Here is a 15,304-nt window from a genome sequence, read left to right as displayed (position 1 = left end):
CAATTTGTCCACATCCCTTCTGTAGTGGGGGGCCCAAAGCTGGACGAAATACTCCAGGTGTGTCCTCACCAGTGCCGAATAGAGGGGAATAATCACTTCCCTTAATCTGCTGGCAGTGCTCCTACTAATACAGCCCAATATGCGGCTGGCCTTCTTGACAACAAGGGCACTCTGGTGACTCATATCCAGCTTTTCATCCACTGCAATCCGCAGGTCCTTTTCTGAAGAACTGCTGCTTAGCCAGTCGGTCCCCAGCCTGTAGTGGTGCATGGGATTCTTCCTTCCTAAGTGCAGGACTCTGCACTTGTCCTTGAGAAACCTCATCAGATTTCTTTTGGCCCAATCCTCCAATTTGTCTAGATCACTCTGGACCCTATCCCTCCCCTCCAGCTTATCTACCTCTCCCCCCAGCTTAGTGTCACCTGTGAACTTGCTGAGGGTGCGATTAATCCCATCATCCAGATCATTGATAAACTGTTGTGAAACTGCATCTCAAAATAGCACTTCTGTTTAGCCAATCACTCAGTTATACAAAACTTTTGGATGTCCCCCAGGCCATTTGGATAAATGAGAGCATACCCAATGAAGCTCATTCACTCATCGTGCTAACTATGTTCCCAATATTATCATAGGACCAAAGTTGTGAGTGATTTTCTCTTTTGGAGGCTCAAAATGTGGGGCGCACACACAAAAAAAATCATTTTGTCAGGACATTGCTTTTTAAAATGTGTCCTAGTGTACCACTTTTTTGAGATAATATTGGGGTATTTAAAGATGAACTGAACTGTAATCACTTCAGCTAAGGAATTACGAATAGTTAGCTGCCATTTTATCAGGTTGCTGACATAGATCCATGTATTTCTTCCTTTTATTTCAAAGGAAAATATTTGAAAATCTCTGCAGCTCAGGATGTCGCATAGCTCCAACCCATCCTCTTCTCACAGAGGTGTGGACTGGCAGAATTGTAGCACGGCTAGGTGAACATGGCCACCAAAACGTGTAATGGGACTAGACCCATAGGAAAACTCAGACCCCCGGATGTCAACCTTAACAAAGGGATCACTCCCCTTCTTCCTCCACCACAGGTCCCTATGCTAATGTTAATACAGCTTGCCACGTCTTCTCCATAATCTGGAAAAACCTGCAATAGAGAATAATTGTTGCACAGAAGGTTGCATTATGACATGTGCTGCTCTGAGAGAATTGTTCATTAAATAGTTGTTCCCTTCCCCCTTAATGCCCCCCTGACAAAAGTATCCTGGTAGTACAGAGTTCAGCTGTCAATTTTAAACTGTAGTAGAGTTTGGGGTGGCTACATGGATGTGTTTAGGGAGTAGCTTCCCCTCCCAAATGTGGGTTTCTCAGCTTTGCTATTGTCTGTATACTCTCTTATGGCACATGCTGCTCAGGGGAGAAGCTGCTTAATTCTTAGTCTTAGAATTAAGCATTTGTTGAAAATACATGTATTTTCATTAAATTTTTAAAAATCAAATGTAACAAAAACCCCTTTCAAAACACTAGTGAGTAGTATGTAATTATATAGTATACATTATGTGGGTATGCTAATACTTAAAATAAATATTTTGCTATTCAAAGTCCATCTTTTTCAGCTGCGAGAAGGGGAAGGAAAATCGAACTTCTCACACTAATTAAGCTATTGTGAAAGATTTCATTTTGCGGGGACAGGACGGTGGTGTCCTTGCAAGTCAGGTTGAGGGACAGCATTCTTTGGGGAAACTGAGAGGTCCCATCCTTTCCAGCTGTGAGAGGGAGGGAAGTGGATGTACTGGCCTTCTCACCAGGGAACTATCTCTGGACTGTTCTTGGGAGTGGGGGCTTTTTTCATGTCTGTTAAGGAGGTTAGTGTTTTAGCTACAAGATGCCTGGTAAGGTTTTCAAACCTAGCCCTTATTAAATCTGTTTTATTGACTGGCTGCTTTGAAGATGAGGTCGTTCTAGTAACTGAAATTGCACATATGTTGTTTTGGTAAATGAACTTTTAAGTAGTGGGAATTCTGATACTTCAACAGAAATAACTCTGTGTACCAATTGGCATTTCAGTCTTGTTTTTTCTCTCAGGTCATGGAACACGGAAAATCTGAAATTGATGAACTCAGGTTACTCGTTGAGCACCTTCGTGGTGACCAGGAAAGACTGCATAGGGATAAAGCAGAAGAGGTAGAGCAGCTTCATGGAGTAATTGAGAAGCTTCAAAAGGAGCTGGTACAACTTGGACCCGTGTGTCATGAAGTTAGTGACAGCCAAGATAACCTTAACCTGCTTCGGTTGGAGGAGCAGGTAGAGAACCTTCAGAATGAATTGAAGAAAGGATCACTAGATTTTCAGGAGCATTCAGATAAAAATAAGAAAACTGTGTTGCTACATTCCAACCTGAAGGAGCTTCAGGAAGAATTAGAACTTGTCTCAACTGCTCGAGAAGCCCTGCAGCAGCTGCTTGAAGAGAAGGAATCTCAGTTTAAAATGGAGGTGGAAATTTTAGAACAAAATCTTCAAAATGTACAGGAGTCTTCAAGGCAGCACTTGGCAGAGTTAACGTCCCTAAGAATACAGTATGATACATTTCAGGAGGAGTATAACCTTCTAAGAACACACCTCTCTCAGAGAGATGGTGAAATGGGGATCATGTCCACGCGCATTCAAGAGCTTGAAGATACACTGAGAGCGAGAGAAGCAACTCTTTTAGAGAGCGACGTGCAGATTAAGACAGTAGCAGAGCAGAGAGTAGTGGAGGCAGCTGAATTACAGCACCTAGCAGAAAAGATTGTGAGGCTTGAAGGTGAACTGTTACAGAAGGATCTGCATCAGAAAACTGAGGCTGAAGAAGTTCAAACCCTTCAATCAGAAGTCTCCAGGCTTGATTTCAAGGTTCAAACACTGAATCAGAAAGAAGTAGTTTACCAGAGAGAAATAGATGAACTTCAAGCAAATGCTACAAAATTGAAAGATCAGATCCAGGAATTTCTGAAAGAACTCCAAGCCCTGTGTTCTGAAAGAGATGACCTTTATTCACAGCTGGAATCCTACAAGGAAAAGGAACAAAGTAATGATCAAGAAGCTAAACTTCATAAACTGGTCTTAAAACAAGAAGGAGAGGTTCAAGTTCATACAAATGGAATGGAGAAATTGGGAGAAGAGAGAGGACCAAATGCTGATCAGTCATTTGAAGCTTCAGTTTCCCAAAGTGATAAATTGGTATGCATTATTTTTGTAACAACTTTTTTTAAATGTTGAAGAGTCAAGTCAGCTCTGATGTTGTACATTTTATATTTATCTCTCTGGGTAAGTCTAAGAGATTTATTGTCTGATCTTATTAACTTGTAAAATTAGAAACTTTATTCTGACACTGGGCACTAACTAGTATGAAATTCACTGGTGTGGTGATGCTAGTGCGACCGTTGGCTGTCACTGCCTAAAATGTGTAGATTGAACTATTTGGTGCTTTCACTAAGGATAAAATTTACAATGGTGATAGATTTCCTCCACCATTCAGGCTTTTGAGAAAGCGTGAAGGTAAATGTTATGAGCACCAATAGTGTCAACCTAGATAAGCTAAGGAAATCAGCATTGATAAATGAACGCTTGTTTTCTGGTAGTCTTTGAGAACTACTTAGAAACATATTTTTGGTAGCTCACCTCTAAAATTTGACACAGTTGAAAGATTCTGAGGACACATCACCAAGGTTCCCTTTTCCTCCCTCTGTGTAGAATCAGTTAATCAGAAAAGATCATTTGATCTCCGTTAATTTCATTAGCTGCCCTAACCTGGAGAGCATTTCTCTGGAGCATATTCTGCTTTGCTCTGCAGGTGCCAATTATGCACACATTTGCTGCCTGGTTAAGGCTTCTCTAAGGTGGTGGAATAGAGCAAAGAGTGCTTTGTGGTATCAAGAGTATGCATAGCAAACCTGCTCTGGTTAAGCACTCTCGGAGGGAGAGAGATTGGGTGTATGAATGCACACATGGGGAGGAAACCTTTCTGTGATTTAGGATGCCCACTTCAAAAGAACTATACTCGTATAAAAGTCCAGAGTTGCTCATTCACACCATATTACTTGTCCCTAGCCAGGACGGCAGGAAAGTGGCTTTTTTAGACCAGATACCAATTATGCTACATGGATTAGGCAAAACGCTTCTCTGGCATTATTACAGTCTCTGCAATGTCCAATTCAGGGCAAAACAGCTGAGACTTAAGCAAAATAAATGACCATTAATTACAGTATTACTGATATAAAACATGCGTGCACACCTGTCATGATGTCATAGAACATTATAGTTACATCATATTACTTTCACATGCTGCTTCACAGTGCAAACATCACAACTGTGTGCAGCTCATTAGTTGAGAAATTACTCTGTTAACATTTGGAGTGATTTCACTAGTTAGGCTTTTGTAGCTTATCACTGAGGTAGCAATAGTGAATTTAGTTAGACTTCACTGATGTTGCGTTCGTGTTTTCTTCAGGTACACATTGGACAAGACAAATACTAATACTGCCTAAAATCACTTACATATATGTTGTTCATCTGTAGATGTGTGCTTCTGTACAATGGGTCTGCACCTTCTTAAGTGGTTATAGAAAGTATTAATCCTTAAGCAAAGCAAATGTTTTTATAATTATTTGTATTACAGTAGATAGAGGCCCTAATGGAGATCAGTACCCCATTGTGCTAGGCACTGTACAGGCACATGTATGATTGTTGCAAAGGACTTACTGTGCAAATAGATGAGAGAGACAGAGGGTGGGAGAGAAAACAGAGGCACAGTGAGGTGAGGTGACCTTACAGAGGGGTCACACAGCAGATTAGTGACAGACCCAGGATGAAAACCCATGTGCCTGAGCTCAGTCTGTTGCCCTAATCCCTAGACTACACGGCCTGTCCAAATGTTGCATTTACTCAGCTTCTTAAAACATTAAAGAGGGTGATTGTTATATACAGCCATGCTTAGAACATATGCTTTATACTTCTCCTCAGACCTTTCTTGTAATGAGTCATATAATAAATAGCAAATATGTATTCTGTTGGCACCAACATTAAGGAAGGCAGTGTTGATACTGCTGTCCTGTAATAGGAATAGAATTATTTGATCTCAAATTGTCATTGGTTAATGTTACTAGAAGCTCAAATTGCTGATGGTACAGTGCTAATACTAAATACACACCTGGATTTATAAGTAGAACCACACAGGTTGTGCTGAAGATTGTGTGGTGAAATCCTCCCCTAGTGTGTGAAGTGCATCTGTCCTCATTCTCTGCCTTCTGTAAAATAAACATATACAATAATAACTTGAAACACGTTTTTATTTAAACCCCATAAGTTATCAGCACTTCTGTAGAAACGTTGCTTACGGGAGCTCATTCTTTTAAAATGACAATTATTGTAGTTGATGCTTGGATAGGAATTCCAAAACTGACAGAATGAAGTCCACCAACGTGGAAATGGCTCACTTTCTAAAAGAGCAACCTACAATTGTTTTTTCTTTTACAGATTCTAGTACAGTTAGAGGCAACAAACACTTCAGAAAACCACAAAGATCTAATCACAAAGATGACATTGCATCAGGAAGAACTTAAGTCTGAATTAGCCTGTGTGAAAAAGGAATTAGAATTAAGTGAAGAACAGACTGGTAAAATACTGGAGAACATAAAGGTATGTTGGAATAGTAATGGTAGTAATGGGGTGAAAGGGACTGAGAGCTAATTTGGCACATTTTTCATCATTGCCAATTTTCTCCAATTGTTAATATTAAAGTGGTTTCAAAGAGAAGCTTTGAGTCCTGGTCATTAAAGCAAAGGCTTCAGATAGAAATGAGATCCAAATGTCAATGTTGGAAATGAGATCTGTAGAATCTCAGATCATAAAGACTGAAGTACTGTTCATATGTCTACAAGTTGTCTGTATTCTTCATGTTAACGCTTTTTGTATATTGTATATATCCTTTAGTACTTACTTATTCATAATTGTAGTATTTTTAGAAGCTACTATTATACATATAGAAGGCTAGAAAGATGATGGGTCAGATTCAGTATGACACTAGAAGGTTCAGTTCTACTGGCTCAGGAAGCTGTTGAGAAATCATCCAGTAGGTTACGAGCCAGAATACTTCCTTGCCATTGCTTGAAGTACATGTACTGTGTGTTCATGTGGCTGGTAAGAGGTGTGTAAGGGTCTGGGGATGGCTGACATGCTGTATGCTGCTGTGCACGTGTTCTCTGTGGACTACTGCAGAACTAAAATTTGGGGGCAAGGTTGGTGGGTCCACCACTACGTGGATTCATCAGTTTCTGCCACAGTGTGGATGGAAGTGGCATAGATACTACTGTAGCCAAGAGGCTAGATTGGCGGTTAGAGAAGCCTGTGGGGGTAGCACTGCTTCCAAACCTCAGAGCAACTGCACTGTGCACAGACTGGCTGTGCACTTGGCTGAGGATTTGAGCCTCAGGGCAGTTTCATGACAGGAGCATCGAATCATAGAAACTAGGACTAGAAGGGACATCAAAAAGTCATCAAGTGCAGCCTGGTGTGGTGAGGCAGGACCAAGTACACTTAGACAATCCATGGTAGGTTTTTGTCCAACCTATTCTTAAAAACCTCCAGTGTTGACTATTCCAAAACCTCCCTTGGAAGCCTGTTCTAGAATGTAATTACTCTTATAGTTAAAAAGTTTTCCCTAATATCTAACCTAAATCTCCCTTGCTGCAGATTAAGCTGATTACTTCTTGTTCTACCTTCTGTGGACATCGGGAACAATTAATCACTGTCCGAATGTCATGTAAGATTGTGTCAAAAGCCTTACTAAAATCAAGATCTATCATGTTTACTGCTTCTTTCCATCCACTAGGCCAGGAACCATGTCAAAGAAGGAAATTTGATTTGGCATGATTTGTTCTTGACAGATCCATGCCGGCTATTCCTTATGACCCTGTTACCCTCCGGTGGCTTACAAATTGATTGTTTTATAATTTGTTCCAGTATCGTTCCAGGTATCAAAGTTAGGCTGACAGGTCTGTAATTTCTGGAGTCCTCTTTGTTTCCCTTTTTAAAGATAGGTCTGATGTTTGCCTTTGTCCGGTCCTCTGGGATCTCACCTGTCCATCATGAATTTTTCAGGATAATTCTAATGGTGCCAAGAGTGCTTCAGCTAGTTCCTTAAGTACCCTAGGATGAACTTCTTTAGGCTTGAATACATCTTATCATATTTAAATATTCCTTAACCTGTCCTTTCCCTATTTTTGGCTTGTATTCCATCTCCATTGTTAATATTATTTGTGTTGAGTATCTGATCACCATTAATCTTTTTATTGAAGGCTGAAGCAAAATAGTAATTAAACACCTCAGCTTTTTTGATGTCATCAGTTATTAGCTTTCCTTCCCCGCTAAGTGGAGGACCTTCACTTTCCTTTGTCATTCTCTTGCTTGTAATGTATTTAAAGAACCGCTTCACATTGCTTTTTATGTCCCTTGCTAGGTGTAACTTATTTTGTGCCTTATCTTTTCTGGTTTTGTCCCTACAAGCTTGTTCTATTCTTTTGTACACCTTCTTAGCAACTTGTGTTCAGAAAAAGAACACTGCATTCGTTAACCTTCCTAATGTCAAATGAATATAATCTTCACAACTACGAGGGATAAATTTAATTTTTTAAATGAATAGTTCAGTTCTGTAGAAGTGGATGGGAAAATCCCTCTTTTCCAGCAAAAGCCCTGCTTCAGTGGAGATGTCCCATATACCAATGGTAATGTGTTTTGATGTCTCTGTTTAAAAAAAACCGAAAAACAACTTGGCCAGCTACATTTAACTATACCAGTGAAACCCAAAAGGGAAGTAATTTAAAAAATTTACATTAATAGTTTACTTTACACATTGCTGTTGTGTAGTGTACTAATATAATCTGTATTAAATGCTTTTGTTTTACTACAGTAGCTATTCTGAAGAGTTAGATGCATTCATTTATCTTGGCTTGGAGGTAAAAGAAAGGCCAAACTGTCATGAGGAAGTATGTTGAATTATTTCTGAGTTCTTATAATCATAGCAAGGATTAATAACAAATTGGATATTTTGTTTTAAAAGAATCTTCTCAGAAGCTGAATATTATTTGCACTTGTGGGAACTTTTATTTGAATTCAGGAAACAGAAAATTGATGGGTATGTGTGTTGTTTCACTCTAGGAGAAAGATGCAGCTATAGCTGACTTGAAGACTCACAGCAGAAATCTAAAAACTCAGATTAAGCAACTGCAAGAGACACTCCTGACTCAGGAAGCAGAGATGACAGACAAGGCCAGAGAGCTGCAAGATCTGAAAAAGCACTGTCAGCAAATCTTGGAATTTCATCAAAATCCAGACTCAATGAAATGCAAGTTGAACAACCTTTCACAAAACACAGAGCATGCTAAAGAGACACCCAAGGACTTTAAATGTTTAGTCATGGATATGACTTCATGGGACTCACCTGAGATTGTGAGAAAGCAGGAGACAAGCATAGAACTTCAACCAAGTCTTCACTTAACACCCTTCTCAGAAGTTGATAGTGTACACAGCACAGACTTTGAAATGAAGCACAACAAATCCTCTGTCGTACAAGGAGACACCCCTGGACTGTTGGGATATCAAAGTCTGTATGCTAATACCAATGAGGAAGCAGTGGCCAGACTAGATTTAAAGTCTCCAGCTTTCTCTGAAAGTACCTACTCTATTGCTGAGTACCAAAATATGGAAAAAAGGATTCTGGTAATTATCAGGGTTTTTTAAAAATATTAAATGTGAGATCCTTCCTTCCCATCCCTCCACCAATAAGTTTTTATTGCTGGGTCATGTGCTCTGTGTGTTCCCGTGGAAACTAATATTGGTAAGTATACATCAAGAAGAATAGATACTGTGTCATAGCAGGTATCTTTTATGTGTTCATCTCCTGGTTGGAGACAGTGAAGCATGCTTTAGGCTGTATTGAAACATCATTTTATCACTGCTCTCTGTAAGTGACATTCGTTTTCTGAAAACTAGATTGAACTGTAAGCCCCTCAAGGTAGAGGCTTTCTTTCGACATCACTGTAGATTGGTGCTGCAATATAAATAATGGCAATGGAGTGTGGGTTTTATTTTGGAAATTTTGGAGCATTCATGGTATCCTGGCAGCTTCAGAAAGTTCAGGGAGAAGGGACTCGGTGTGTTAGGCATGGCAATTCAAAATTGAAGGCCACGGTAAAGTAATGTGACTGTTGGGATGAAATTCCGCTTGTAATTAATGGCACTCAGTGAAGAGTTTACATGTTGTCATGGGAGTCTTCAACTTACTGCAACAATTGTCTGCATGTGAATATTTTTCCTCAGTTTTTAAAAGATCGGTTTTGTTTAAGGTGTCTCTTCCCAAATTATCATGGTAATTGATTTTTTTAAAGGCAGTGTTATTTATATTACAGTGGTGCCAGTAGTGTTCTAGGCTCTGTGCAATTGCATTAAAAGTTAAAGACTCTGCTCTAAATAGCTTATATATTACCTTCTATATGTATTCATGCTTTCCTCTTGGAGGAGTGGTTACAATTATGTGTCTACTGAGTTGTAATGTACAGAGTCTATTGGAAACTGTAGTGTGATACTGATAAACATATACCTCCCTCCCACCACTCGGTGCAGTGAAATCTCACCACAGACCCAGCCCTCAGCATTAGACAACCTACCACAGCCTCAGCTGTGAATACTGCAGGAAGTTGCTTTTGGTAGAGTTTATAATTCATTATTGATAGTATTACAATAATGCCTAAAGGCTTCAGTATTGATTATGGTTGGCATGCTCTACATGCACTAGTAAGAGAGAGTCCCTGTCCTGAAGTGCTTACAATCTAAATAGACAAGGCAGGTCAGGCAAAGGGTGGCTGAAAAGAAATATTATCCCCATTTTGCAGATGGGGAGCTGAGATACAGAAAGCCTGATCCGATGTCTATTCAAATCAGTGGAAAGACTCCCAGGTCACCCAGGATGCCAGTGGCAACACTGGGGTTTGAACTGAGACCTCTTGAATCCCAGTCCAGTACCATACCCCTAAGACCATTCTTCCTTGAAAATGTTCATCAACAATCTCTTAATAAGCATTTGAATGCTTTTTGAGTTTTTAATGAATATTTAATACTTAACTGAATGTATAGTAATTGAATGGTAATTACACAGCAGAACGTACTTTTTGCCAGCAGAAAAATAACTGTTTTTCTTTAAATGAAAGTTTAAAGTTTGGTTAATCCTGCGACAGTTCCAAAGACTTTAAATGTGAAATTTCGGTTAAACATTTTACAATTTCACTCATGAGATTGTCCTAGGAGTAGAGTAGCCCCTGCCATTATCTGGCCCCTGGCAGGAAGAATGTAGAACTTGCCTTGCTCTAATTATGCTTGCACAGTGAGCAGGATTTCACAAGAGACTGATCACATCTCCGCTAATGCCCCTACTGAGTGTCATCAGAGGTATTTTTTCAGTCACTTATAACTTATCTTTCATATCCTCTCTGCCCTCACAAAAAGAAGGCATTTGTTCAACATTTTGTGTAACAGAAGAGTAAAAATATCCTTTTAATATTCTAGTTTCCCCAATTCTCCCATAACTGAAAAGTAGCTGAAGGGTTTCCCCCAAAATTTTCCCAAAAAATTCACATTGGCTGTGACCAAGCATAGAGAACTTCAACCCTAAAGGGACATTTTTACGACCATTAGAAATAAGTGAAAATGGGCGGAAGAAGCTTCCAAAGGAACTCTGTACGTAGCCTTAACTACGGTGTTTACAACCATAAATGCAATAACTGATTTGACGTTTTGTAATAACTTAGTTATTTAGTGGTGATTTTAAATAGTAAGGAGTGTGCAGCCGGATCCATTAGGGCCAGAAATGTCTCCTGATTCTGATTCATGTTGTGTATATACTGTTTTTAACAGGTGAGAGATGTTGATGACTTCACTTTAACTCCATCTGATTCACAAGATGACCTACGATCAACAATGTCTGGTCTAGAGGGGGCAAGTGATGGATATGTCAGCAGTGAGTCTTAATTTCTATTAGTTCATGTATAACTCATTTTGCTTGTATGATAACTTCAGTAAGTGAGACCCAAAATATATCAATAGAAGTATTTGCTTTCACTTTTGTATCTCTTTGAGGTGAAGAAAATAACCTATTTCAGATATTGTGACTGTTTAGAAAAGTAGTTGAATACTGAATTAATGAACAGTGTCTTGGTTCCTTCCCATGTCGTCTTACCTTGTCTATGCTAGAAAGAGGTCAGGGTGTTTTAGCTAGTCACAATCTAATCATGACCTTTTCCCTAGCATAAATCCAAGTTAACACTTTTCACCTTGATTCAGTTGGTTGAGACATATCCCGGGTTGATCTCAACTAGCTAAATTGAGGAAAAGAATGTGAAACTGCATTTATGGTAGGGAAAAGATCATGATTAGGGTGGAACTGGTTAATACATCCCGACCCAATCTTCACACACTCTTCTAATCTAGAAACACCCTGAATGAAACTTACATTTGGCTGTTGGTTCTCCCAGACTGAAATATTTAAAATCAGTAGTAGTAGTTTTGGGTTCTCAATGACTTATTTATACGAGTAAAGCAGGGGTTCCCAAACTTGGTTCGCGCAACTGCGGCCACTGGGAGCTGCAAGCAGCTGTAACTGTGGATGCTCAGGTAAACAAAGCGTCTTGCGGCCCGCCAGGGGCTTACCCTGAACAAGCTGCGAACCAAGTTTGGGAACCCCTCCAGTAAAGCTTAGGGGCTTACCTATATAAGTGTGAAAGGGGATACATTTTTATGAATTTGCCAAGGTGCCAATTACATTTTAAAGCGGAAACCTAACAACTTAGGTTTGCCAGTTGGATAAGTGTTAATAGAATAACCCCTTTTTATTGAATCCAGGGAGTGTTAGCACACTAGTTTTACTGGTGGGTGCTTTTCAGATCAGCTTTTAACTTGCACAGTATTTTTTCCAATCAAGACACTAGCTTATTCTTAACAAAACAACAATTTATTAATTCACTCAGAACCACATTAGTGTACAGTCAACAGTTCACCACGGAAGTGCAGACAACAAGTAATGTTCTAGGCGTGCATGACAACCACGATAGTTTTGCAAACAGTTATCACAGACCAGAGTTGAGTCTCAGCAGTTGTTATATCAAGGAACAATGCAAATTGTCAAGATTTCTTATTACATTTACTTATGATCATAAATTCGCCCTTCCTAACACGTATTGCACTTCTGAGGATGCCCTTGTCTTTTTAGGTGCTTTTAAGAGGGAAGTTGCTACTCTTTGACTAGATTGGCCCAAAAGGGACAAGTTTAGAATATTAAAAGCAATTGCTTAAAGGTATTGTTTTCAATGTCTTCTAGGCTAATTTGCTTGGTCTTATAAAGGAGTTAAAATCTAAACTATGGTTGCTGGAGGTCTCATTAGAGAATCTAGGCTCAGAAAGATAACCTTCAGTTACTTTTATTATAGAAGGGGAAACACAATCTTTAAAATGAAATCTCACCACTTCTTATCCTGTTAACCTTGGGATGGGGGAAAGAGTTCTTTCCACATGGCTGGTCCAGGTGTCGGTTGTACTTAGGATTCTGCAGCTTCTTGTTGGGGCCAATCAACTCTCTTGAGTGCATGATGACTTCAGTTTATGTACCCTAGTGTCCTATCTTGTTGGAGAGGACCACCTTCTGAATCCTGTTGGACATGTGTCATGTGCGTACTCAGATTTCAGCTTACAGAGGGTATATCTACACTGCAACATAAGCCCAGGGTTACTAGAACTCAAGTTAGCAGACCCTGGGGTTTGTTAACCTAGGGCTTGAGCGTATACGCTTTTTTTTTTTTAACTCCAACTTAGGAATTGTTGAACTCGGGTCCCAACCTGGAGGTCCAGCGTCTACACTCCATTATGCAGGCAGAAGTCCAACCATCCATATTCCAGACTTCCTAGCACTCTCCCAAAATGTGGCCACTTTAACCCTATGTTCATGGTGCAGTTGGGAAAACATGACTCTCCAGAGGACAAAGAAAGTTGGTCTGTAGGATACTTTTGGTGGACTCCCAGAGCATGAGTCAAATGGGGCTGTGTCCACACTGCAAATCAATAGGGCTTAAACCCTGGGTCATGACTTGACTAAGGCTTGGACTCTCTCTCTGGATGGAAGGGGGGTTAGGCTAAAGCCGGAGTGTGAACCCGGAGCTTATGTTGCAGTGTAGACGTACTCTTAGTTTCTCTCCTGCTTCCATTGGTATCCAGTAGATGATTTTGGTGTATAACAAATTTCTTTAATCCAGTCCTTTTTCTTATCGGAGGCTTTTTACATTTGGTCCATTTCAAGGATTGTATTTCATTGTTAGACTCTACTATTAATTGGGATCCCCCCTTTTAAGCAATTTCTCTTAATATTCCAAAGTTATACCCTGGTTCTTATATCTTCCATCATTCCTTCTGCCTTGTGTCAAACAATTAATACTTTTAGAATACAACAATTGTTTAGAGTGAAAACCAGTAAAATCCCTTATCTTCTAAATTTGGAGGATATACTCCATATATTTGGTTGTACATAAGCATTTCACATTATTTATTACTTAAAATAGAACAAGAGACATTATCCACATATTGAAGTACGTAGATTTGACTCACAAGGCAAGCGAATGTGCACTTCTAATTTGGGGAGAAGGACAGATTATCGATGGTATATTTGATTTACAAGGAAAACCATGTATGGTTTGTAATTTGGGGTAAAGACGTGGTTTGGATTTCTTGGAGTAACAGGCAGTTTGCCCAATTTGATCTTCAGTTTTACAGCCAGTCATATCTAGTTTGCTTAATTTTCTGCTATCCCACTCACAAATGTGCAGTGGGCCACTTTGAATAGTAAAGCAGGATGGTTACTTGGAGTTCTGTTTAGAGGGTTTTATCCATACGCAAGTTCTGAGAGATTCTTGCCTAGAGGATTAACCATACTCTTATTTAGCCATTTTTATTTCTGTTTTTGGAGAGAGGAACTCCTGACTTTGGCTGATCTGTAGGTTCCTTAGATAAAGTATCTCTTGTGATGCGAACCATTTTCTTATCATCATCATAGGCGGATTCTGTTTTGGGATAAACAGATGTGGACAACTTTTCTAATTATTGAGAGCCAGAAGGAATCTGTAGTTATTAATCATTCAAGGCATATCTTGTCTATTGAACGCTACAACAGCATCTCTGACTTTTGACTATGGAATCTATTATTTTGTGTCCACTGCTTTTATGGTTGCACTACAACAGATTTGTTCAATCTGTAATACTATTTCGTGTTTGTTTTCAGATACCAGTTCAGATTTGGCAGCTAAACTTAATCAGGAGCTAGAACCAACTGAACACCTGGATGCTAGTTTCATGGCTTATCTGCAGTACTGTGGAATATTTCAAGATGCAATGGACCCAGTGAAAGAAAAAGAAACTATTTCACCACAATTGAAGGTAATATGTAGTAGGAAAGCCAGTATACTAGGAACTGGTTGTGGTCTTTCACCTTAAACCAAAACACTAGGAAATATAAATTCTATAAAGCTGTTAGCTATAAGTCAACTGCTTAATTCATTACCCCGTATATGTTCACTAATCATTTACCTCTTGACTGGCTGCAGTAAGGTCATCCTCCTTTCCCTTCCCATCTCTCTCCTTCCCCTGGCTCTCTCTAGGACGAGGTTTACTGCTCTTTGTCTTGCCTTTCCATGGTGGAGTCACAGCTGCATTCATTGAAGTGGGGTGATGCCCCAACATGCTAGTCTGATTTTGAGTCTCACATCCTGGTGGTACATGTGCCAGCTGGTAGCAGTGGGGCATCATTTGTTCTCAGACTCCAGAAAAAGCTGGTTCACAGAATAAACGTCTCCTTAGATTTAGTGTGATGTTTTCTTGGCTGCTTTGCTATCCTGATGGGGAAGCCCCATAGCAAAGTGTTGTACTGGGGGCCCAGGGAGTGAAAACACCTCACAGATCCAGTTACTCCCAAGGCCAGAGGCAGGCTTGCGGTAGCAAAGTCTGCCTGTTACTCTAAAAAATGGCGGAAATACAGGCAGAAATCTGCAGCAGGAGATGTGCTAATTGAAGACCATTTTCACTGTTGGAGGCATTAAAAATGATGGATGGAACTTGAGGACAGGGTCTGGTGCCAGGGCACTAGCAATAGTACTCAACAGTCTCCAGTGCCTGCAGAGAGAGGGGAAGCATCCCATTGGTTGAGAGATGGGGGTTAAGCAGTTCCTCGGCGAAGAGTGTAGGA

The 15,304-nt window shown here is 39.9% G+C and overlaps 1 protein-coding gene across 4 annotated transcripts in view; it reads left to right on the top strand.

Moving 5' to 3' along the window:
* PCNT (pericentrin) overlaps positions 1-15,304 on the top strand; it is a 240,105-nt gene that overhangs the window by 182,356 nt on the left and 42,445 nt on the right. For all 4 annotated transcript variants that reach the window (XM_077830537.1, XM_077830538.1, XM_077830536.1 and 1 more), the window contains exons 37-41: positions 2,080-3,213; positions 5,509-5,670; positions 8,188-8,748; positions 10,939-11,041; positions 14,345-14,499. In XM_077830537.1, the coding sequence (XP_077686663.1) occupies positions 2,080-3,213; positions 5,509-5,670; positions 8,188-8,748; positions 10,939-11,041; positions 14,345-14,499 (2,115 nt within the window). The remainder of the gene's footprint in view (positions 1-2,079; positions 3,214-5,508; positions 5,671-8,187; positions 8,749-10,938; positions 11,042-14,344; positions 14,500-15,304) is intronic.

This window comes from Eretmochelys imbricata, chromosome 11 (genome assembly GCF_965152235.1).
Source record: "Eretmochelys imbricata isolate rEreImb1 chromosome 11, rEreImb1.hap1, whole genome shotgun sequence".
In the NCBI taxonomy this organism is placed as follows: domain Eukaryota; kingdom Metazoa; phylum Chordata; order Testudines; family Cheloniidae; genus Eretmochelys; species Eretmochelys imbricata.
Note: the sequence above shows the minus strand (reverse complement) of the source record. Positions and strands in the feature narration are given on the sequence as shown.